This window comes from Stegastes partitus, unplaced genomic scaffold, assembly GCF_000690725.1.
Source record: "Stegastes partitus isolate 25-593 unplaced genomic scaffold, Stegastes_partitus-1.0.2 Scaffold1919, whole genome shotgun sequence".
Taxonomy (NCBI): Eukaryota; Metazoa; Chordata; class Actinopteri; family Pomacentridae; genus Stegastes; species Stegastes partitus.
This window is the reverse complement of record NW_007579650.1, coordinates 30,211-54,881: the sequence shown is the minus strand read 5'-3', so window position 1 is coordinate 54,881 and position 24,671 is coordinate 30,211. Positions and strand designations below refer to the sequence as shown.

Sequence of the window (24,671 nt, the reverse complement as noted above, 5' to 3'; positions counted from 1 at the left end):
CTGGAGAGAGAGAGATGGAGAAACAGAGAGCGCAGAAGTCTTAATAAGAAAGAGAAGGATGTAAATGGGAGAAGGAATGGGAGCGCCTGCAGGAACAGGAGGCGGGCCTCGCTGTGTGCGCTCTTGGACGGCGGACACACACACATATATATACAGAGTGCATCCCAGTGAGGTAGACTCTGACAGATGGAATTACACACTCCTATAACTCTGTAACTGCGCTGGGACACACACAAAGGCGACAGTTGACTTTCCGAAGCCAGAGTTCTTTGGGCAAGGTTACCTTCCTCAGCAAGTTTACAGCTATCTCCCCTCACCCCTCACTCACACTCTGACACACCACAAAGAGAGAGACTGAAACAGGAAAAAAAAGAAGAAGCACTCTTTTAGCGATTCCAATCTGTACCATATTGCACAGTGTGTGACAAACTGCAGTGGTCTCCTGCCAAGAGAGAGATGGAGCGCGAGGGAGACTGGAAGAGAAAGAAGAGAGGTGGAGAGTAAAAAAGAAAAAAAGAAGTGTGGGATGGGATATGAGAGTGAGAGAGACACTTAGAGACAATGGCCAAGAGAGAGACGGGAGGGGAAAAAAAGTTTTTGTATTCGTGCCAAATCAAAGCAGGGACAGGACGCTGTTTGCTACAAAAAAAATGACAGCAATTGAGTGACAGTCATTAAAATCGGTGCAGGTATTATGCTTAAAGGTATCCCAGCCTCTCCGGCCAGGATAAGAGTGCATGATCTGAGTGTATTTAGGCTTCAAGGACACTTGATTGAAGTCATAAAAATGAAAGATGACTTGTTGGAACGGAGAGACTGCGGAATCTCTCCCTTAACTTCTCTTTCCCTCCCCTCCCTCGCCTCCATCTTTCTCTTTTCTCCCCCCTCTCCTCTCCCTCTCTCTCTCCTCTGCGGACTCTTTATCCTGCCAAAACAGTGCCTTCGTCCCTAACCCTCAGAGGTAGAGGCAGGGATAATTGAAAAAGTTCTCACACTGGGAGTTAAGTAAAGCAGATAAGAGGAGAAGAAGTTGCGAGGGGGAAAAAAAAAATATAAAAAAATGTTAGCCGCACAACAAATATACAGGATGAATGTGTTTGTTGGGTGTTTGCAGAGGAAAAGGAAGAGCAGGAAGAGAGTTTTTTTCTGCCCTGAGAGGAAAAAAAAATAGAGGAAGAAAGGGGGGTAAAAAAAAAAAAAGGGAGTAAGCAATAAATGGAGAGTTTGTGTGTGGTAAAAAAAAAAAGGGTAAGAGGGGGGCAGAGAAGGACAGAATGAAAGCTTTATCTTATCTACTTTAGCCATCGCTACTGTCCACTGGCTCACAGTATAATACCCACTTATGCAAATACATCCACATCTCTGCTCCCCTGATACTGTGGAAGGCCTAACAACAGTTTAACAAAGTGTGTTTTTGTGTGGGCTCGAGTGTAAATGCACCTCTTGGGTCTGTGTGTAGCTGTGTGTGCAGGAAGCTGCTGTGCCAGGAAAGCCACCGCCGCCGCCGCCGCCACCATCCCCTCCTCTCTCCCCCGTACCCATCCCTCCAGCCATCCATCCACGCCTTCCTTCATCCCTCATTCCTTCTCCCTGCTGACATCCCCCCTCTCTTTCCATCTTTCTGCCCCTCCAACCCGCCCCTGCCTCTCCATACTTTCAACCTCCCCCCCCTCCTTCTGTCACTGCCTTTGTCTTTTCACGGCCACCTCGAATGGCTTCAGATCAATCAGAGGCACTCAGCGGAGTTTGTTAGCGAGCCGCTGTTGTGGGAGAATGAAGCCATGCACCCAGGGGTCTGCCGCCCTCGTAATTAAATAGCTAGAGGACCGAACGCTTTCCCTCTCGAGGACCTCCTGCACTCTCTTGCTGACAATCTACCTCCGAGCGATTTGTGCCGCCGCAAAACTAATCACTTAGGCCCCGCGCAATCCCAGGCACGCTGTGGAGAGGAAACCAGCAATATTATTAGGTTTTGGAGAATGTCCACTGTTAATAAATGCTCGCGAAGGAACGGATGATGCTAATTTGAAAGCTGGGATAAACCGCTCGGTGGCCCGGAGGAGGAAGGAAGGTAGGCAAGCTGATGAAATCTACAGTCAATGGGATGGACAGCTCCGGGTCAGGGAGCCGTCGATCACCGACTGATTTACGCAAAGTAGGAAAATAACTTGCGTGTGCGACGATCAATATCTCATCCTTTAAGTGCCGGCAAGGAATTATAACCGAACAGCACTACCGCTGTATGACCTACATAGAGTACACTCACACATACAAGCGTGTTGTTTGCTAATGGAAGAGGGTTACAAAATAGGAATTCTTCCCATTCAGTTGTAAAATATATTCACTCAAAAAAAAGCTGCTAAATTAGAAATCTAGTTCGAGATATCATATCAAATGAAAATGTGAAATGTGTCCCTCACGCACAGAGACGTATAACTCAAGTCCCTCAGAGCTTTTTAGCCCCTTTATCATAAACTTCCCTTCCGTCAGTCTTGTTATCAGCTACAGAAAACGGACAGCTGTCTTTATTTTCTCAGCTATAAAGCTCCCATAAATCCACTGTACACTACCTCCCCAGCACCAAATGGCAGACGGACAAAGTTTCTAACTAGCCGGTGAGCATAGAGGAGCATATGGCAGCTAAAAAAAAACAATAATAAATGAAAAATCCAGATATTCTCCTCAGGACTTGGTTGAGACCAGAAAACAGACACAGACATAAAGAGTGAATACTGCACTCAATCCGTCAACAAGCCAGAAACACAACTCATGACAAATGCTAATGTTCTTCAGTGTCTGCTGGCAGCTGATTAACACAATTGAAAATATGACAAGTTTGCATTTTGAGCTTGTTCCCATCTTCCTAAGTGGCCAAAAAATCAATTACCAGGCTTTTAAAAACAAAAAGTCAAATTCAGCTTTAAATCCAACATGGACAAGGACTCTTTGGAGGACTCGGAGGGATGGGAACGTCGATATCAGCTGCTCCATGGCAACTGAATCTGTTGGGGATGATCATGTGATACTACGGCTGCACAAGTAACCAAATATTTTTTGGCTTCCCACAATGAAACAAACTTGACTGACACTGAAATCAATGTTTAAACTGCACAGAAAAGAGCTCATGTGGATAAAATTAGCAGTTTTTTTCTGGGGTAGATTTACATTAAAAGACCTCTTATCACTCTTTCCAAAGTGATTTTGGGTAATGCAGTAGCTAAGTGGGGAGTCTGGAGGCTTCTCTGTGCACAGCTGCCTTGCTGACGTCCACTGTAGCCTGCATGTGAGGCATTTAGGGAACACTGGTAAATTGTAGGTGGTGCAGTTGGTAGCACTGTTGCCTCGCAGCAAGAAGGTTGCAGGTTCGCGTCCCGGTGGGGGCACCGGAATCTTTCTGCGTGGAGTTTGCATGTTCTCCCCGTGCAGTGTGGGTTCTCTCCGGGTTCTCCGGCTTCCTCCCACATAGCCCAAAAACATGTTGAGGTTAATTGGTGATTCTAAATTGTCCGTAGGTGTGAATGTGAGTGTGCTTGGTTGTCTGTCTCTAAGTGTAGCCCTGTGATAGACTGGTTACCTGTCCAGGTGAACCTGCCTTCACCCTAAGTCAGCTGGGATAGACTCCAGCCCCCCATGACCCTAGTGAGGATTAAGGTGTATAGATAATGGATGGATGGTAAATTGTAGCAATTAGCAGATACTTCAGGTCCTACTTAATTCATATTTTGCCACTAAGATTATCTGATGTCCTTTTTTTTTGTTGATACATTAGCAGGAGTCCAATAAAAAACTGTTTGGTCCCTAAAATCAATGAATAATTATGACCTCAGCATTGATGAAAAAATGATCATTTAACTGTGTGACACTAAAACAAAAACATCCAGCTCAACTGTTTGCACGGTGAACTGAGGATAAGGCATGCATGCCAAAGCAGACAAGGGAAACACGTGTACAAACGCCTAAACACACACACATAAAACATTTCTGCCATCCAGCATTATGACAAAAGACACAGGCAGACAAACGGTAACGCTGGCAGAGCTTCATCATCTGCTGGGAAAGCCTTGGCAGTCGACCTGTAACCCCCCTGCTGATCCAGTGGCGACGGTTGGGTTGAGCCCCGATGCAGAACGGAGAGAGAACTGGAAACGGACAGATCGGCCACATCCGGACGTATCAGGCATCGTCTAACCAGAGCCGACAAGCCTGCCAATGAATTCTGCAACTGTACTACAGTGCCATTTTGAAAATTAACACTGGTAAACAAAGTCTGGGAGCTACTGCTGCTGGAATTTCCAATACAATGATTGCTTTGCTGACTCATAAGCTTTGCTTTGTTTCTTCTGCCAATAAAAAGAAGCACACGAGCAAACAAAATATATAAATATATATATATCACAGCATAACTGGATAAGTGTGGACACAAGCGGCCGGATGAGAGGATGTCCAGCGTCTCCCTGTTGACTTACATGTTAAATCCAACCACTTAATAAGTTTGAGCAAAAAAAATACAGCAAATATTCAAAGCGTAAAATTATAATTTTAATGCTTCATCTGTCATGCAAAATGAATTCTATTTTTTTATTGCCAGCAGGAGAATTGTGGGATGAGTATTCAAATGAGTATTTAAGCTAGCTAGTTCCAGAGTAACACATTTCTAACACATTATATAACCTTGGCCCGACTACTCTGCTACATAATGATTTAATTTGGTAGCTTGGAGCGTGCGATTGATTTCAATTTCGATTCATAAATATCGATCGCTAATGATGAACGAGCACGATGGTCGTTTGGACAACGACAGAGGTGTGAATTTCTTTGGAGGACTCTTCTCTATACGCATGGCGCCATTTGTTGAAAGCTAATTTTACACTCTCTTCACAAACAGTACATTGGAAAAGGTGCGCTATTCATATTCAGACACCGTGTTAAATGCCTTGGCTTGATGTCGACAGCTGGTGACAAAATGCAAAATAAAATACGTCTCCACAAAGCCACTGGGGTGAGACTAACAGTGCAGCGGAGTCTCATGTGTGTTGCATTACCACACGCCGCATTGCAACCGGCTTAAATGAGAAAACGCTATTCTTCATGGCTAGATTTTGATCCACTTCCTCTGTGACATGTCAACCAAAATTGAGATATCGCTTCTTCCCAGTCCAATTTTATACCTGACAACTCTCACTCAGATGTAGTCACCTGCGAGCAGCCGGAAAAAAAGATATACCCACCCAACCATTTTGCCAAGCTGTCCTGCTTGAAAAGAGTCTTTCTACCAAACCATTCCACCTGCATGCCTCAGTGCCGGTTCACTCTTGTGTCATGACTGGAAAAAAAAGCACAAACCTCCTGCAAAAAACTTAACTCGTGTTCGTCCAATCCGCAGCTCATAAACAGAAGGAGGAAAAAAAACAAACAAGCAACGCCACGAGCGATTTTACCCGCAAAAAGAAAAAAATCTATGCTTGTCCGTTCCCTTTTCCTCAATTAAAAAATCTTCACTGCTGTGTTTTCCTTGCCTGAGGTAATTCAGAACTTATTGATTCTGCTCAATTCTGCACTATTTCCTGCTGCAACAGCCTCTTTTACAACACAAGAAACGTTTCTTTACAACACGAGAAGCCCGACTCAAGTTAGTTCGAGACTCGGGCGTGGAAACGTGGCATCCAAGCGTCGAGAAAAATCGCACAAAAGCGGTATTTGTTTCGCGCTAGTTGTGAGGCGTCTTCTTTCGAAACAATAAATCATAAAAAGTGTTAGAAATAGTCGTAATTTCCCGGTGCTCTTCAGCTCTCCCTTTGGAAAAAAAAAAGCAAAGTGAATGGAGGTTTGATACAAGATATATGAATGCAACTGACCTGAATTAGAGTGAAATATTGCTCCGCTCTCTAGCGTGACTTGGCACGAGATAAGTGCGACGGGGAAGCTGCTTTAGCGCTATCTGGAGGACGGTCTGTCCTTAGTTGCGAAGGGCAATGAGGGAGGAAAATTGATCACATCCCGTTTCTCTTCCCTCCATCACACTTTCTTTTTTTTTTTTGGTGCGTCGCCTCTTCTTTTTTCTTTTTGTGTCACCCCAACCTTAAGCGCTCATTTATAGTCTTGGTGCCCCATCCAGCTGCTTTCAATACTCTTTTTAAACGATTTCCACTCTGACTATCGCGGCGGCTGTCTCCGTACCACTTCCGTCCCGTATGCATGCGTCCTTCCACCCCATAAATAGTGTTTATGTATAAGATGTTGCGCATATGAATATCAGATCATCTTGACGTCTCCCCACTGCACCGGCAGTCAGCCCGGGATATCACTCAGGATTTATCTGTCGTTCCGCTCTGCTCTACTTTATGGAGGCGGCTCGAACACAGAGGTCAATACAGGAAAGAGAGGAGGAGAGGGAGACAAAGAGAGCGAGCGAGAGAAACAAGACTTCCCAACAAATGACAACTGCTTGGGTGTGATGGATGCTCCCAGATATTATCTGACTGAGTTGTTCGTATCCATGCGTGTGTGGGGCAGAGCTGTGACTGTGACTCTCTCAGGGTGTGCGAGTGTGTACTTGGCTGTGTTTTGCGTACAGATACAAGAGTGTGTGTGTGCGTGTGTGTGCTGCATCTCCAGCAATATATCTCGCTAGTTTATTGCAGTTACAGGAGATTACAGGTGTTTTACAGGAGGGGGGTGCGTGTTTCCCTCAATGTGTGGCGCACATTTATCTGTGTGTGGAGGACTTCAGGAAACTCAGACGGCATTTATTTATTTTTTTGGTAGTTGGACTTGAAATAAAACTACAAACTTAAAGTGCTGACTCAGCTTGTTTTGCATTCACGCCAAGAAAACAGGCAAAGAAATTGTTTCTCTTTGCATCTTTAAATATAAATCACACCGTAACTGGATAACTGTGGACACAAGCAGCCGGATGAGAGGATGTCCAGCGTCTCCCTGTTGACTTACATGTTAAATCCAACTAATTAATAAGTTTGAGGGAAAAATACAGCACATATTCAAAGCGTAAAATTATCATTTTCATGCTTCATCTGTCATGCAAAATGAATTCTATTTTTTTATTGCCAGCAGGAGAATTGTGGGATGAGTATTCAAATGAGTATTTAAGCTAGCTAGTTCCAGAGAAATACATTTCTAACACATTATATAACCTTTGCCCGACTACTCTGCTACATAATGATTTAATTTGGTAGCTTGGAGCGTGCGACTGATTAATATTTTGATTTATAATTATCGATCGCTAATGATGATCGAGCACGGTGGCCTTTTGGACAACGATACATTTCTTTGGAGGACTTTTCTCTGTACACATGGAGCCATTTGTTGAAAGCTAATTTTACACTTTCTTCACAAACACTTGCTTTGGAAAAGGTGGGCTGTTCATATTCAGACACCGTGTTAAATGCTTTGGTTTGATGTAGACAGCTGGGTAGTTTATTGCGCTTACAAGCTCGAAATTGCTGCCCTTTGCATATTTAGTCATCCGGTTTAAGGTGAAAGAAAAGGTCTTGGAGAAGTTAAAGCTTACAGATGAGACTAAATTAAACACCTCACACTGTAAGCCTGGCGTTTGGCTTCACTTGTGGGAACATAAATGCCAAAATGACACAATCAAAATGACAAGAACCTAAAGAAAGAAATGCCATTCTCTGTATTTTTCTGAAGCAGCAGTGCTGTCTGCATCGGTGTTCTCCAGTTGTGGTGAGTTCTTGCTACAGATGTCATTGCGGTAATTTGCAATGCAATGCAGCCAGTTAACCAGATGGGTGGCCTACATTGTCTTCTGTCGCTTCCCTGCCTGGGACCTTGGCGCTCTCTGCTTTACATGACTCCATTATGCTACACAACACATTGTGATTCAAATCCTGGAGTAACTTCCGGACTCACACAGCGTATAACAATACAGGACGACCCGCTTCTGTGCGTTTGGATAGTCTAGTTAGTTGCCATCACCGTGTGGGCAGATGAGGTTATCCTTTTCTATCCTTTATTGATCCCCCATGGAGAAATTTGTTCTTTGGATTTAACCCATCGTAGGAATTAGGAGCAAATGGCAGCCCCGTGCGGCGCCTGGGGACCAACTCCAATTCTAAGCCAGTGCCTTGGCCTGGAGACCAACTCCAGCTTTAAGCCGGAGTCTTGGTCAAGGGCACTTTGGAGAATTAATCTATGTGTTTGACAGTTGGATAAACTGGAGCTCCCGGAGGAAAGCCAGGCAAGCACAGAGAACATGTAAACTCCACACAGAAAAACCCTGGCTTGTGTTCGCACCCAGAATGTTTTGTGTGAGAGGCGACAGTGCTAATCAATGCCAGAAAGGCAGCTAATGGTAGCTGGACCCCGTTTGTAGGATGCAAAATGAACACACACACACACAGCACAGAGTGTGTAGACGCTGACAGTGACTAATAGGAATCAGTGGTAAAGTTAGCAAGTCAGGCTAACAAGCATTTGCTTTCAGAGCAGAACACAAACTTAACAGAACAACGTGTCCCTCCTTAAATGTTGAATTTGAAAAAAGTGACAGACAGATTGCTGTTCGTAATGGTTGAGTGAATAAAATTTGTTAATGTAAAGCGCAGCTCATGCATAATGCAACAAAAAAAAACGCTTCACATAAAAGCAGATAATCATAGCATTTATAATAAACTGATGAAAACAAGGAAGATAAAGTGAAATAAAATAGAATCAAAAATAACAGGATGAGACGAGATAAAACAGTCGTCAAGAAGAAGAAAAAAAAACACACTTCAGGAGAAAGCAACGGTACAAGGATTTTACTTCAAAGTGACAGATTTAGAGCCCGAAGACCCTCAGGCAGACTGTTCCAGAGTTTTGGGGCTTAATTAACAAAGGCTGCCTCTCTGTGCCTTTGAGTTCTAACCTCAGGAACAATTAAGAGGCTTGAGCCACAGGATCTAAGGGACCTAGCGGGGACATATGTCTTAACAATGTCAGACAGACGAGACGGGCCAAAGCCGCTCAGTGATGTAAAAACCGATCAAATAAATTTTTAAATAAATTCTGTGACAAAACCAATGTGATTTTAAGAAGATTTGAGGATTGGAATAACGTGACCTATCCGTCTGGTTTTAGTCAGAAGACGCTCTGCTGCTGCCTTCTGTGCGAGCTGTCACTGACCAGTAGCTTTCTTAAACACACCAGACAGAAGGGTGTTACTTCAGTCCAGCCTGCTGGAGATAAAAGCATGTGTTAGCCTTTCTGTCTCTGTCTGGCTGATAAATGGTCAGACTCTGACTGCATTCCTTAAATGATAGAAGGGCAATTTAGTCACATTTCTAACGTGACATTCACAATTTAGGTCAAAGTCAATGATCACACCAAGGTTTCTGACCCGTTTCTTGGTGTTTAGTGCGACTAATTTTAGGTGGTTGTGACAGTTTTTCTCTCTCAGGTTGTGCTCCAGTAACTAGGTACTCAGTTTTGTCTTGATTTAGCTGCAAGAAGCTCAGAGTTATTCACAGCCTTTTGCTAGAGCTGTGTGCAATTAAGCTGTTGATTGGACTGGAATCTTATGAGCTTAAAGAGACGTATAAAGTTGAGTATCATCCGTGTAATTATGGGAATTGATGTCGCAATTTTAAACAATATTGCCAAGTGATAAACTGCAAAGAAGGAAAAAGAATGAGGCCTAAAGTAAGAGCCCTGTGGGACACCACATGTCACTTCTGCTTTATCAGACAAGTGTTCATCCACGGCTACAGAGAATTGTCAACCAGTTAAAGCTACAGTAAGCATACATTTGAAAATATACAGCCGGCACCTTGCAGCTCTTACATGCAAAAACAATCAGCTAAAAGTCAACGTTTATTTGTGGTTTCACCTGGTATTAAATCCCCACTCGCCTAAGTGAAAGTCTTATGTCTAATCCATTGTGCCACCACATCTTGCTTGAAACATAGCTTTTGTTGCCATTTATACAATCTCACCTGTTCCCAGAACAGGTGAGATTGTATAAATGGCAACACATTGTATAAATGGCGACACCTGTGACTGGTTAAAATTGAGATTTTCTAAAGCAAAGAGCCAAGAGGAGGTGCAGAAGTCTAGTCCACTTATTTTACAACACACTGAAAAATTGAAAAGTTTTCACCCAATTATGCCAAAAAAAAAAATACTGCTTACCACAGCATCAAGCAAGACCTGAATCAACTAAAACCTACGCCAGCATGCTATGATCTACAGTACTGAAGGTAGCACTGATATCTGACAGGACAACCACATATGGCTGTTTTCACTGCAGCTAACACTATTACTGCTGACAGCCCATCTTTCAACCGCAGCTACTTGACATCCCTGCCTTCAAGATCAAGGCTAAGACACCGGTACCACAATTACATAAAAAAAAAAACCCCGCTTTATCCTCCTTCAAAAAAAATGAAGCTAAACCTGCAAGCTAGTTGAGACAGCCCAACTTGAGTCGGCTGCTGTGCTCACATGAAATACTCCTCGCGCAGCAACACATATCCAACAAACCCTTTTAATCACGGCGGTGTACTTAAGCCCTCAGTGCTCTGCTCATTCTTTAGCTGCATGCCTGCACACACCAGTGCTAACTCCCCGCTCCCCGCTGAGTTGAGCTCCGTGGTTTCCTCGTGGGGAGTGATGAGATCAGAGCCGAGACACCGAACGTTAATCCTGTACATATTCTGCATTTCCATAATCACCTATTCCGTGTGACGTGGCGAAGTGAACAACTGTAGAAGGCCTGTAGTTGTGCTTTACGCTTCCTTACACAAAAGTGATTTAAACAAAGTGAGCACATTTGATATTTGAAGTCTATGATCCATAGGTGTCACTCGTTTCACTTGGTTTCGTTCCCAGTGTGGCTCTGCCGGGCCCGTAGCAAAGACATTTTCACCTTCAGGGCTTTTGCCCTCGTTCGTGTCTCGAACATTTAAAACCAAAAATAGTTTCCTCAAATTTATGTTCCTGCGACCAAACTGCGTTCTCATTTACATTTTGAAAGAAATGTGATGTAGCAGGAAAGGCTTGCAGTTTGAAAGAGTCATAAAGTCTGCATAAGGAGGTGGGAGGGGAGGATGGAGGCACAAGTCAGCAACAGGGTTTTCACCCAAGACGAGAAGCCAGAGTTTGTTTCCCCACGTGAGACCATTATTCTTTATCTTAAGTTGTGTTTTCACTCCTTCACTTTCGCTTTTTTCACTTTTTGTCAGGTTTAAGCTCCAAAAGTATGTGCTTAGTCGGAATGTCCCAATCAAGGTTTATTTGCCAATCTGAGTGATTTAATATCTAGTAACTGCTGCTGTGGGAGTTTAGCTAATAAATGAGCACCATAACAAAGTTGAAAATGAATGACCTTCAGCCAGCACACGGGTGTTAAAATGAGGTGGAGGTACCTTAGACAACATTCCTATAAGCCAGGAGAATATGTAACAGTTGACCTCATGTTTATTTTTTTCCCTCCTGTGTCTCCCGAACAACAAATATACAAATGAATAGTTAAAAATTCCTATGATCGGTCCCCATCTCTATCTTAAATTTGGACTTGGGACACCCCGGTGGTTAGGTTTAGGAAAATATCATACTCTTTTCTAACTATGTGTGAGAAGCTTAGACACCAAACTGCGTGGTTAGGTTTAGAAAGAAAGCATGGCTTGACTTAAAAAATGAGCCTTTCACAACCTGTTTGAAGCTTCGCTGACATTTTCTGGGTTTCCAGGGTCACGTCATCTGATATATGATTGGTTAGGAGCAACATTAAACCACTAAATTTGATATAAAATACATGCCCTTCAAAACTTTATTTAAATCAAGTTTAGCTGTATGTAATTTCTGGGCCGTGTAAAGCAGATGCTCGACACAAAGAAAGCTCTGCATGCTGCATTAGGCAGAGGTCAGACTTGGTGGCCTTCATCGGCTCTTTATGTTGAGGATCATTGCTCCAGCACATTGTCCTAAAAGCCAACATTTAAACAGGATGGCCATTATTTAATTTTAAACCCAAGTGGCTGGAGCGAGGCCAAATTGAGGGAAATGGCCGCATTCCTACACATGTAGCTGCTGTAAACGATGTAATGATGCATGTTTGTGTGTGTATGCGGGTGCCACCGGTGCACTGTTGTGTGTCTCCTTACAGACAGTTTTTCCTCTGTGGGCAGGTGGTGTTGAAGCCCATCCAGATGGGCTCTAAATCATGTCTGTTTCCTTGCCAACTCCCAACATAAATATCCCAGAAGGAACACAGAAGTTACCTTGGGGTCTACCATCTTTCAATCTCCTGTCTGTGCCTCACCCGCCTCTCAAATAACTTCATCTCTGACAGCTTTTTGCTCTGTCACATTTTCTCTGACACCTCCTGGTCTCCTTTTTTTTTTTTTCCTTCTCCTTCTTTTATCTCTTACTTGCATGCTCACTTTACTTTGCTGTCTCTCTGTTTTTAATCTTTCCCCTCCCCCCCGTTCCTCTCAACCTGACTGAATCACTCAGTCTGTCTGAATTTGTTTGCTTCTGAATCCATTTCTCTTGCTTACTCTTTACCTTTTGTTACTTGAATTTTGTCTTCCTGCTTTCTGGACGGTTACCCCACTTTTTCATCTTCACCGCGGGTGTTTGCCTAACTTGTCGCTTTGGCACTCGCTCAGCCATGTGTCCCACAGCCATCTGTCAGCATCTGTTTAATCTCACATCAGCACATGTCTCTCTCACCTTCTCTCCCCTGTCTTGCCTCCTGTCTGCCTCTTCCGTCTGCTTGTCTTTCACCCCCTGACCTATGCCTATGGGAGCCTCTATAGGGCCGTATTGTATGTGGCGTGTTGTCTCCAAACCCTTCCCTTATCGCTGAAGTCCACCTGGCCTAGATTTCTGGTCTTGTGCCTCAGTGGCAACATACCGCAACACAACGCAACACACCTTCTCATGTGTGCACCCGCACTGCTGCATCCACAGAGAGGGGGGAAAAAAGATGGGAGCAACTTCAGGAGGAATGTGGAAAGTTTGGATGTGTTTTGAATAGGTCTGCATGAGCACAATCTATAGGTGTACAGTGTGTGGAAGCCTGTAAACAGAATGTGTGTGTGTGTGTGTGTGCATTCACTTATCAGTGTGAGTGCGCATATGTTGGTGTGAGGGTGTTTTTCAATCACAGATAGCTCCAAGTTATCACTCACTAATCCTCTAATGAACCGGCACAGTTTAGATAAAACTGCCTCCATCAGACTCCTCAGTGGAAGAGAAAGCACAAGGCCCAGGCCTCCTGTCATCCTTCTCCGCATTCCACCAAGCCCTTCTTCAGGTCCCTGTAGACCATCACTCCTTCCTCCTCTGCTGATCTCTCCTTTTCTTTTGACCTCCTATCTAGTTTTTCCACTTCTTCCTCAACCCTTTCCCTCCCTATAGGTGAGGCACATTGATTTCTCCTTTTCCACCCTGATTCCTCTTTTCTCGGTTTCTCTTTTTTCCTCAAGTGATAGGTTCTCTCCTAATTCCTTCTTCCCTGCTCCATCTTCCTTCCCATTTGATTTTCATTTCCTTGTTTCCTACCCAATTCCTCCCTTACTTCCCCATTCCCTCTTTTTCCTACTTGTGCAATTCCTTCCCTTATCACTACTCCTCCTCCTCCTCCTTCCCATGTTTCCTACCACCCAATTCCTCTATTTCTTCATTTATTTTTTTTTCCATATTCCCATTCCAACCTTGATCCCTCCTTTCTGCATTTGCCGCCCTCTTTCTTCCTTGATCCCTCATTCCCTCATCCCTACATACCTCCATCAATCCCCCCTATTAACTCAACATAATGAAAACCACATCACCTTCTCTCCCTGACACACATGCAGACCATCCCCTCCTCTTTCTCTCCCTCCATCCATCTATCCAATCCAATGGCGTCCTTCATTTATTTCCTTGGCTCTGGAGAGAAACATCGGATTGGTGTGGAGTTACTGGAGACATTTGTTTCACCAGAGGCGAAAAAAACACAAGCCAAACATGAGCCAAACATTACAACACTAACTCAAATGCCACACTGAGCGGCTCAAACGGGCCCACAGTCCTTTTGGTAACACATACGCTGCTGTTTTTCGGCTCTGCTCAATTAATCTGGCTCAGTCAAGACTGCGTTGAACTGTCATCATAACACTAATAAAGAAAAAGCTTTGAGCTATTTGCATTAAGTGGCCTGCTTGTTTCAAACTGTCAGTTTGCCCGCAGCTCTGGCTCGGCGCAACTTTTGTCCCTCTCTTTCCACCCGTTTATTCCTCTGTGGTCGGGGCACAAATCCCCTCATCATCTCAAAGAAAACACTAAAGGCAGCATGGCCTTGTAAAGCCTCATTAGGCTTAATAACCTTTAGTGAGCACAGAGCAGACACTGTATGCGTGTGCATGAATCTGGTATATGCAGGTATACATTTGTGTGGGACCTGTGCATGTGCCTTTCTGCAGCCGTGCACGCACGCCCACGTGAGTGTGCACGCATGTGTGTGTGTGTGTGAGACAATGTGCGGCAGTATGTGTGTCCTCTGAGAGCGGGGCTAGCTCTGAGCCACAATGCGTCTTATTCAGCAGGGTCCCTGGATTAAAATGTAATTTCATTCAAAGTCGCAAATTGGGTTTTTTACTGTACTAATCTTCATTTTACTAAGCAGAATGAGGTATGTCATTAAAAAAAGAAGTGACTTAATGAAAGAATGCAGGATGGATAGATTGCAGAGGAGAAAGTAGTTCGCCACCAGATCAATAAAAGGTTCTTCTGCATCATAAACAGCAGAAACCTCATGAATTATACACTACAATGCCACATGATTGCGGTGATTATCTTTTAGGGGTAGCTGTAATGACATCAACATTTGCAGCTTAGGCATTCGGCTAATGCTTTTATTCAAAGGGACTTAAAGTTCAGCAGCAAGACAATTGCAGATTCAGATCAGCACTGCAAAAAAAAAAAAAAAGAGTAGCAAGCTAAACAAGTGCATAGAACTGGAGGGGTCAAGAAAGAAGTGCTTTGTACTTGTGCATACAAGGCAGGTAGAAGCCAGACTCTAAGACAAAGGAAGAAAATGCTCTTTTGTATTAAATGGAATATAATGTGGAAATAATAGCTGAACTATACAGAGAGAAAAAAAATATACATTCTCTTCAAATTAGACTCTGTGAAATAGAGTCCTGTACGTCGTGCTTTATGGCAGGATTTCAGGGTGTATTTCAATAGTATTAAATATGACTGGGGGTAAAGTGAGCTGCAGCAACACAACTTCCACTGTGAAAAATGACAAATAATGAATTCACACCGTACCACCCCTCTCACCTAATCACATTCAGGAATCAGCAAAAACCATTTCCTTCAGCTCTCCCTGCTAATACATTTCTGAAATAGAAATCATGATCCACAAAATAATTTCTGTGATATTATCAACAAATCCAGAATTGTTTGGTGAGGCTGCGCTTTCAAAAAAATAAAAAATAAAGACGACAGCCACATTATAAATGCATAGATGTGTTTCTTTTCCAATCACATCTGTTGGCAAATTGCATCAACAAATTATGTTATTTTATAATGACTATGTTGCTATTACCAGCACACCGTAACATACTATTCGAATATCAATTTTAAAACCCATCTCATCATTTTGGGGTTGACTAAGGTGAATTTTTTTGTTTTTTTGGGGGGGAGGAGGTTCTTTCTACTCAAACATCAAATATCCTCATTTTCCCTTCTGGTTCCATGAAAAGCGACTGATGAACAAATAACCTGCCCAAATGCTCGTAATGGCCCTAATGGGAATTAGAAGCCCATTTGCTTTTTTTTTTCCGTTTCCACTCCCCTCGCAGTCTTTCTTTCCTTTCTCCTCTTCCTCCTCTCCTCCCCATCCTGCCTGCCATAGATGGACGAGCGAGATTTACGGTCGGGGGTCACACAGTGGTTCTAATTAGCTTAAGTAGGCTGGGAGGAATAAGCACTTCCTCGGTGAGACGCATCACCGAGTCCCAACGCTCTGTCTGACTAAGCAGGGAGAGGAGAACGCAGACGGCCGGCCGACCCCTGCCTCCGTCTGTCCCTCTGTGTCCTCTCTCGTCCCTCATCACTTCACTGGTGGAGGAATTTCTCCCCCGTCCACCCCGACTCTTGTGAAAACATCTCGTGACAATTTATGGGAGAAATTTGCATAATGATGACAACCCTTCAGCAGCTGGTTACACAGTGTTTTTTGGGGTGTACTGAATAGTAGTTTGGGAAAAATATCTATCATCACAACCTCCAAGAAATGTCACACGACGCCCCCGACGCGGTCGTGCCAAGAGTTGTTCTTTGTTTCCGTCTTCAGACGAAACATGAAGTATGACAAAATTAGCTGACAGGAAAGGAAAAAATAACACCGTGCCACATACTCATTAATTCTTGAAAGACGCTTTGTGTTCGTCTCTCCCATGGACACGTTCTTTGACCTTGTGGACGGAGCCTGCGAAGGCACTCAACAAGTCATCTTTTATGTTTCGGTGGCATTTTAAAAATTTGTGGGGAAATTTACTTGACACTTGGCAGGAAGCAAAGCGAGTCTGACTGCGTACGTGAGAGTCTCGCTTTCCTTCTGTGTGTCTATCCACCTCTTCTCTGATGTCCAGGGAAGGGATCTGTTCACCACAAAAACATGGGCTCAATTCCCAGTACCCTGCAGGAAAAAAAGAAAAAAAAAAAACCTACAGAATTTCAAAACCTCAAGGGGGAAAGACTTCCAAACACAAACACACAAAAAGCCCCTCCTCGTTTGGATCAATCTGTGACAGAGCCGGCAAATTTTTTGGCCTGAATCGTTTGTTTTGTCTCTGCCTTCCTCCAGCCCTCCTTCCTCCTCCGAGGAGCGCTCCTCCCTCCCGATGAGAAAATGTAAAAAGCATTTTTAATTAGAATTATAGATTCTGCTTCTTGTGTTTTGATATCAGCAGTGAAGCCAAGTGCACCGCTGCCTGTTTGTACAAGGCTTACAATTCGCCTCCCTGTTGACCTCAGCCACTCGTCACTGCCCTCTCTGTGTGTGTTTAAGAACCTGTCCCACCTCCTACCAGCCTCCTTTTATTTTTCCTCCTTTTTCTATGGAGATGCACCCCGGGGTGTTGTAGAATGAGAGCACGCCACAATCCCTCACCGGCCACTCCAAAGAAATTCATACGGCTTTAGGGCCGCGACTGGTGCCTACTTTTATTGTCATTAGAGCAAGTGTGTGCTTTTGTGGTAAACTGATCAATATTTCAGTGTCTAATCTGTCTGGGAATTGTGAAAAATGACCATCACAGTTTCCCAGAGTCAAAGGCAGCGTCTCGCTTTGTCCAAAACCCTTGGCAGACCAAAAAATGGATTGAAAATGACCAAAAAAAAGGCCCACAAAGAAGAAAGCAGGCAAATCTGAGATTGATGGACTAATTGTTTGAGCATTACAACCTCTAAGCATCAAAGTGCACAAGCAGAAAGGAGGAATTAGCGATTTTCTATGTAGCCCACGCAGGATTCTTCCTTCCAATTCATTCCCAACTTTTGAATTTCTGGCCCTTATTTGGCTGTTAGTCTTCATGAGACGAATTGTCGCCGCTATTCTTCCTCTGCCGCTTACAAAAAAAACGCGACTGTGGCCGGATATCTGGAACACACAAAGACTAGCCTGACACTAAGAAGGAAAAAAAAATCATGAATTTAATATAAGGCTAAACCGCTTTTGTGTAGCATAAACACAAAAGCAAAAAAAAAAGGTATCCGTTTATGCAGAAATGCTGCTTGAAATTACAGCTAAAAATACTGAGACACAAAGCAAGAGAGTGATGGTTGTTTCTATTTTGCCCCCCTGACTGCTTGGCACACTTCTGTACAACTGAGAGGCCTCCCACAGCTCCAAAGAAACCCTCTTCTCTCCCATCCCGTCTCCCCCTCATATCTCCCCCCTCGCTCTCTCCTTCCACTCTCCTCTGCTTATCTCATGCCGACGCATTCGTCAAGTGGTTTGACTTCTCACTCATGCAAGCTTTATTGAAATCGAATAAGCAATCCATTGTTGACGAAAAAAAAATAAACGCCACAGGACTTAAACTATACATCCATCCTTCCTCCTCCCTTCTCCCCTCGCTGTGTCCAAAATGCCGCCTCTGATTCAGGATGTGTGTGTGTCTCAACCGAACCTGTGTGAAAGTTGAAAGTCCTCTTTATGTGCACGTGCCGGTGTGTGGTGTCTCGGTTGCCCCCCCCCTTGTGCGAGAGTGTGCACGCTCCAGTGTGTGTGTGCGACATGCAGTTGGCTGCTCGGTTGGATAGAGGCGGATATGACTGGAGCTGGATTGACTGACTGGCAAGCAGCTCTACTGCTGCTGGGAATACTAACATGACACACACACACACACACGTGTCTATTGGCTACCTAATTTGCACACAGATGGAACAACACACACGTAAACATGGTGCATATGCAATCGCACAAATAGCATTAACAGCAGGAGAAACACCTCTCCAACAACATCAGCCGCTCCACTGTTTCAGAGAGAGAGAGAGAGAGAGAGAGAGCTGCCGAAAGCCATCTTCAGACATAGATGCACGCACATCCATCCTGGCACAAGCAAATCCACACACACACACACACACACACACACACACACACTCTCTCTCTCACATAGGGTCTGCTAACACACACACAGAGGAGAGCTTAAACAGGAAAAAAAGAAATCACTTGGCTTGAGGGTTCAGTCCAATACCAAGTCAGAGCTAGCAGATATTACATATGCATGTGAAGGGCCTGCAGGTTCACCAGCGTAGCTCAGCTGAGATCAATCCGAGCATCAGACTTTGCTGGAAGGAGGCGTTTAGTGGTAGAAGTTTAAATCCAAACGCCCTTTTAATCTGCAATTAAACATTTTCAATATTTCTGTTCCCAACACTTTTATTTTAATCATTCTTTAAATTGGGCTTAAGGATAATTGCTCTCATTATCCCTGTTAGAATTACTTTTACTTACGCTCTTCGTTTGCCTTTAGCCAGTCTTAGCATCTGGCTGGTTAACAAAAAAGGAGGGTTTTTTTTTCTGTTTTTGCACCAGGACAGACAACAAAATCCCCGCCACATGTTAATGGCTCAGTCAAAGGTTCAGTGGTGAGTGTCAGCTCTCTGCTGCAGGTTCACAGGAAAATGTGTTTGGCCAGAGGGCTGCTCATGATTGAGGTGTAAGGTGCAGGAAGCATTAAAAGCATGATGTACACCCCAATAACCTTTTTATCCCCCTGTTCTTTTACAGATCACTGCTACAGGTGCATCAGGGCAGCACAGAAAAACGCATACTATCCATCCCTACCTTAGTCACAAGCGGCTCTGTGTCCTCCAGGATGGAGATGAAGGGGATCTCCAGGAAAGAGGAGAGGAACTCCACCTGGATCAGCTCCTCCCGGGAGCGGGGGAAGGCGAGCACGGCTGACACACCCCTGACCACCAGGTCCTGGCAGGCACTACGGGACAACGACTCCGGGTCTCCTCCCGCGGGAGATCGAGCCACCATCTCCAGACTCAGGTTGTAGGGCAGCAGAGGAGGGGGCTGGGAGGTGGTGGTGGTGGTGGTGGAGGCGTCTGAACCACCGCTTTGGTGCCGGAGGCTCGCCAGGGCGCGGTTGAGCGCGTTTTGTATCCGTGCCGGCTGGCGGGTCGGCAAGAGCGCGCCGAGGCGCACGGTGTGTCCTATCCGGGCGAGGATGTGGCAGGGCTGGGGGTGAGGGAAGCAGGGCTCCGAGGAGGTGAAGGCGGTTAATAGGAGAAGCAGCAGGAGCGGTCTGGCGGAGAGAAGGAGATGAGTTCTCCCCGGGGCGAGGCAGCAGGTCCAGAGTCCAGAGAGAGACACCATGCTGTAGCTCCGACACACAACAGAGGAGGACTGGGCTCTGCTCGGCGGGAGATGGCATAGCTCCCCTCTTTCTCCCGGCTCCACCGCTCTTTCTCGGACTTGATGGTTTCTTTTCTTTCTCTCTCCTCTCCCCCCCACCCCGACACCACCTCCACCACCACCGTTCCTTATTTGTTGACGCGCGCTGTCGACGGTGATTTGTCGGCGTTTTGACGTTTCGCCTCTCACCTCTTCAAAGTTTTTATGTCAACAGCGAAAGACGCGCTGGTGGAGGAGAGGAGAGATGAGCGCTCGCAGCTTAGAGCGGTCGCCCCGCTTCTGTCAGTCTCTGCTGGAGGAAGGCGCACCAGCTGTGAAGTGTGTGTGTGTGTGTGTGTGTGTCTCAGTGTGTCTCAGTGTGTGTGTGTGTGTGTGTCTCAGTGTGTGTGTGTGTGTCCATGCGCCTGCCCGCCAATAATCTAACCTCTCACGGAGCTTGCCTCTTGTTGAATTTTAATGAAAATTCGTCGGGTAACGTTTCCTCCTGCCTCCGCGGGTCTAGGAGGGAATTTGCTCTTAATGTTTTCATTCAGAATTGAAACTATTGTAAAAAGCAATCAAAAAAAAAAATGTCTCATTGTAATTATTTCATGAATCTTATTATAAGATAGACAATCCAGTATAGAAATTGCTTCACTGCTTTCAGACTGGATTCTTTTACTTTTTAATATTCTGGCACATAAACCAAAAAAAAAAAAAAAGGAGATCTTTCCAACAGCATAAGAGGGATTCTGTGTGTTTCATAAAGATTGATTTGAGGTACAAAGAAGCTTTCCTGAAATTGAATTCTTTAATAAATGGAGGTCATTTGTTTTCTGAGGTAACAGGCCACTTTTAAGCCCCTCTTCTTCTTCCTTCTTCTTCCTCCTCCTCCCTCCAGTCTGCAGCTCTGACCATGATGTTCCCTGCCAGGTTGGCCAACTCAAAGCTAATAGCTCGCTGAAATCTCAATTTTCCTGCGAGATTTATTCCCACTTCCTTCCTGCCGTCCAAGTCGAACATTATCCGTTGTGTAACCACATCTTTTCAGCACCACGGACAGCGCCAATGCCATAAAAGAGATCTACTGTGCATGCTAATTTGGCTTCATGCAAGGGACAGCACTCAGTCCTCGTTTCATTCATTCCGCATTCACTTCTCTTTCGGCCCCCCTGATCTAATTTGCCATCGTTAGAGCAGAACATTAGTAAATCTTTATGTCCACCCAATGAAATCTGGCTCTCATGGTCCCCCCTCCTCTCCTCTCCTCTCCTGTCCCACACACTTCTTTTTTCCTTCCCCTCACCGATAAGTCTTTGTTTGTCAGACACCACTGATGCCTCAAATGTTCTGTTTTTTCCGTCTCCGCTTCGCTTTCATTCTAACTCACTCTCTGCGGCTTTGGCGTGGTGGTGGTGGTGGTGGTGGTGGGGTAAAGCTGCAGGGCTATTTCACTGTGAGGTCTGACATGAAAAGGTTTCTCCGGCGAACCTGCAGATAGAAGTATCACTGCCTCTCTCCTGCACACACACACATTTCCGGGATCAACAAGTCATTTCACAGCCTGCTGGCCGGGTGACCTGGTGTGATATCAGTGCGATTTACTGACAAATCTGAGGCTGTTGGGGGGGGTAGGAGGAGGGCAGGGAGGAGGGAGGAAAATGTTTTCTTACCTTTCCTCCTTCTCCTCATGCTCCACTTGCTCCATGTAGAGAAGAGATGAAAACCAACACTGTGGGCTTTGTTCTGCTGCAGAAACCGCCGGCATTAAACTTGCATGGCTCTTCACACACTCTCCCTCAGGTACCTGTTGAAGCTGGGCAGAAGTGAGAACGAGCTAAGCATTTCTGTCGGTTTATGCGGCGGAGTGCGATGATTATTGGGTAACGTCGAGTTTATCGCAAGGTGACCTGTGCGAAACGTCTACATCTGTATGCGCCGTGCTGATCTGTAAGCAAGATCCAGAAAGAAAACAGCAAATACATACGATAAGAAGGCTGCCTTTCAATCATCTTTGTTGTCGTGTTACATTTTTAAACAGGCTTTTTTTTTGATGTCAGATTCATTGGAAAAGAAGAACAACGAGAGCTGAGATGCTTCTTTTGATACAGATCGGCTCCAACATTAAAACCGTCTGAAGTGTAATCATCCTGCTGTAATCCAATGATCTTCTGGAAAAACCTTGATTCCTGGCGTTCACGTGGATGTTGCTTTGAACAGCTCACTTAAACATTGCTGCACACCTCTCCGAGCCAGCTAATGCCCTCTGGCGAACAACAAAAACTGCTCAGGAGAGGCTCAAGGAACATGAAAAAGAGTCCAAAGCATTGCCTCGTCTTCCAAATTCCTCAAATCCCAATCTGATCAGAACCGATGCATGGAGGCCTCATCCTGCAAAACAGAGGATTCGAACGCCAGACGCCAGTGGACACCCAGAAGATAGTGTTAGTTTTTAGTGCAACAAGTGGGGTTTCAATGTTGTTCAGTAAATATGATGATTATACATCACATGTAGTGAAAGTAGTGGAGAGTCTGCTTCTGGCAGCACAGTTGAAAGCAGCTATACAGACCCTTATCAGTTTGCTTTTCAGCCTTATGTGGATGTGCAAGATGTTGTCTCCTCCCTGCTGCAACACCCTCACCTAGATTGTAAAGGTGGCACTGTGGGGAATCATCTTTCTAAATATTTTCCCCAGTATCTTTTCAAACCATCCAACCTTTCCACGGAGCAAAAAAAAAAAGCTGCTCAGGATGGGTGCAGGCACGTCTACTGTCTCCTGGATCACTGACTATCTGTCGAACAGGCGCCAGCCCAGGTCACCGGGGAGCTCCCCGTCTGATGCGGCGGTTAGTAACGCGGCAGCGCCACGGGGGACTGCTCTGTCTCCATTTCTGCTCTTTGTGTGCGCATCAGAGTTCCGGCGTAACTCTGAATCGTGCCACCTGCAGCAGCCCTCTGATTACGCTGCGATGGTGGGGGCGGTTTGGTGGAATCGGTGGATGACTTGTGGAATCGTACGCTATGAGATGTAAACAAGTGGATGACGGCTGATGACGGCTGGTTGGATGACTAACGCTGACACCGAGCGCTGAGCAGACTCTAATTCTGAGATTTTTTCAACGTTTGCAACAAGATGCGGGAGATCTACTGTGGTCGGCACCGGCAGGCTCGATAAACTCATCCGCAAAGCTCCATCGCACATTGGTCAAAGCATAGAGCCACTTGAGGAGCAGGAGGTCACTAATAAAACTCCTCCCCATCATGGAAAATCTATTCATCCCCCCCTCTATGACTTACTACAACAACATACAGCTCTGTGGTCGTAAAGAGCGTTTTCATTCCCACCTGTCACCACAACACTGTGCAGCAGCTCACCTTTGTGTAACAGATGGACACACTACTGTTCTACCATCTGCACAAAATGTATATATTGGTCACGGCCATTTTTTCTGCACACCTGTTCTTACTGTTCTCTTATTTATTGCTATTTTTGATGTTTATATTCACACATATCTTCATTCAGGGCTGCAGTTGGTAGCACTGTTGCCTCGCAGCAAGAAGGTCGCCGGTTTGCGTCCCGGTGGGGGCACCGGGATCTTTCTGTGTGGAGTTTGCATGTTCTCCCCGTGCAGTGTGGGTTCTCTCCGGGTTCTCCAGCTTCCTCCCACACAGTCCAAAAACATGTTGAGGTTAATTGGTGATTCTAAATTGTCCGTAGGTGTGAATGTGAGTGTGCTTGGTTGTCTGTCTCTAAGTGTAGCCCTGTGATAGACTGGTTACCTGTCCAGGTGAACCTGCCTTCACCCTGAGTCAGCTGGGATACACTCCAGCCCCCCGTGACCCTAGTGAGGATTAAGCGGTGTATAGATAATGGATGGATATCTTCATTCATATTCGCTGTCCTGCTCTGAAAATCTGCTCGTTAAGGTGTAATCAATTTCCCTATACTTTATGTAATTGATTTAATAACCCCTTCTTGCTTGCTAATCAGCTTCACAACATATTATTCGATATAGTAACAAACATAACATTGAAATGATTAAATAGGGGAAGCATATTTTTCAGATGTGCCAGAACAGGTACATTTGCTATTATATAAAAACTGAGTTGCATGGTGCATAACAATACTGTAGATAGCGACTTTACAGTCCAGCAGTTTGTGTTTTTTCCACTAAACAAGCTGGGAATTGTTCCCCTCCGCCACAAAAATTTACATTCCACTCTAAAAATATTAATTAAAAAAAAAACAAACTGCTGATCATTGAACAAAAAAACAAACAAACATAGGCTTATAGCATAAAGACATCTAGTCCACCATGAGAGCGAAAAGAATTAACCGTGAAATAAATTCTACGCGTTGTGCCGTATAGGCGCCACTCTGGAGGCTGGTAAGTGGCAGCGTGACAAACAGAAACATCAGGAGCGAAACTATTTTTCAGCAGTCGGCATAAGCAGAACTGAAAAAAAAAAAAACAGACAGGAATTTTATTTTTGGGCAAGGTGACTGCTTCCACTTGTTGCTCCCTCGCACGGATATAAAGCCGTGTTCAAGAATAGAATAGTGGTACAATTACATTTCGGCAGCACAATGCGTTCCGGGAGGAAGATATTAGGAGTCTCAAGTGTGACTGCAAACCCCATTTGGCGGTAAAAAAAAAAACGCTGCAGAGGGAGAGCGATGACTGGGACATGTCCTTAGCGTGTCCCCAAAGGTTGCAAACAGGTGTCCCACATGCCCCCTTTGTCTGTTTCCCATTAACAATTTCTCCCCCCCCCATGGGTGTATTTGTTTTGATTATGTACATTGTA

At 44.8% G+C, this 24,671-nt stretch overlaps 1 protein-coding gene across 1 annotated transcript in view; it reads right to left on the bottom strand.

Moving 5' to 3' along the window:
- The window catches only part of LOC103373183 (glutamate receptor ionotropic, NMDA 3B-like), a gene marked incomplete at its 3' end in the record, with an annotated part of 74,744 nt that extends 54,901 nt beyond the window's left edge, over nucleotides 1–19,843 (bottom strand). The window contains exon 1 of the mRNA XM_008303016.1: nucleotides 19,304–19,843. Within this exon, the coding sequence (XP_008301238.1) occupies nucleotides 19,304–19,843 (540 nt within the window). The remainder of the gene's footprint in view (nucleotides 1–19,303) is intronic.
- Between the last annotated feature and the right edge of the window lie 4,828 nt (nucleotides 19,844–24,671).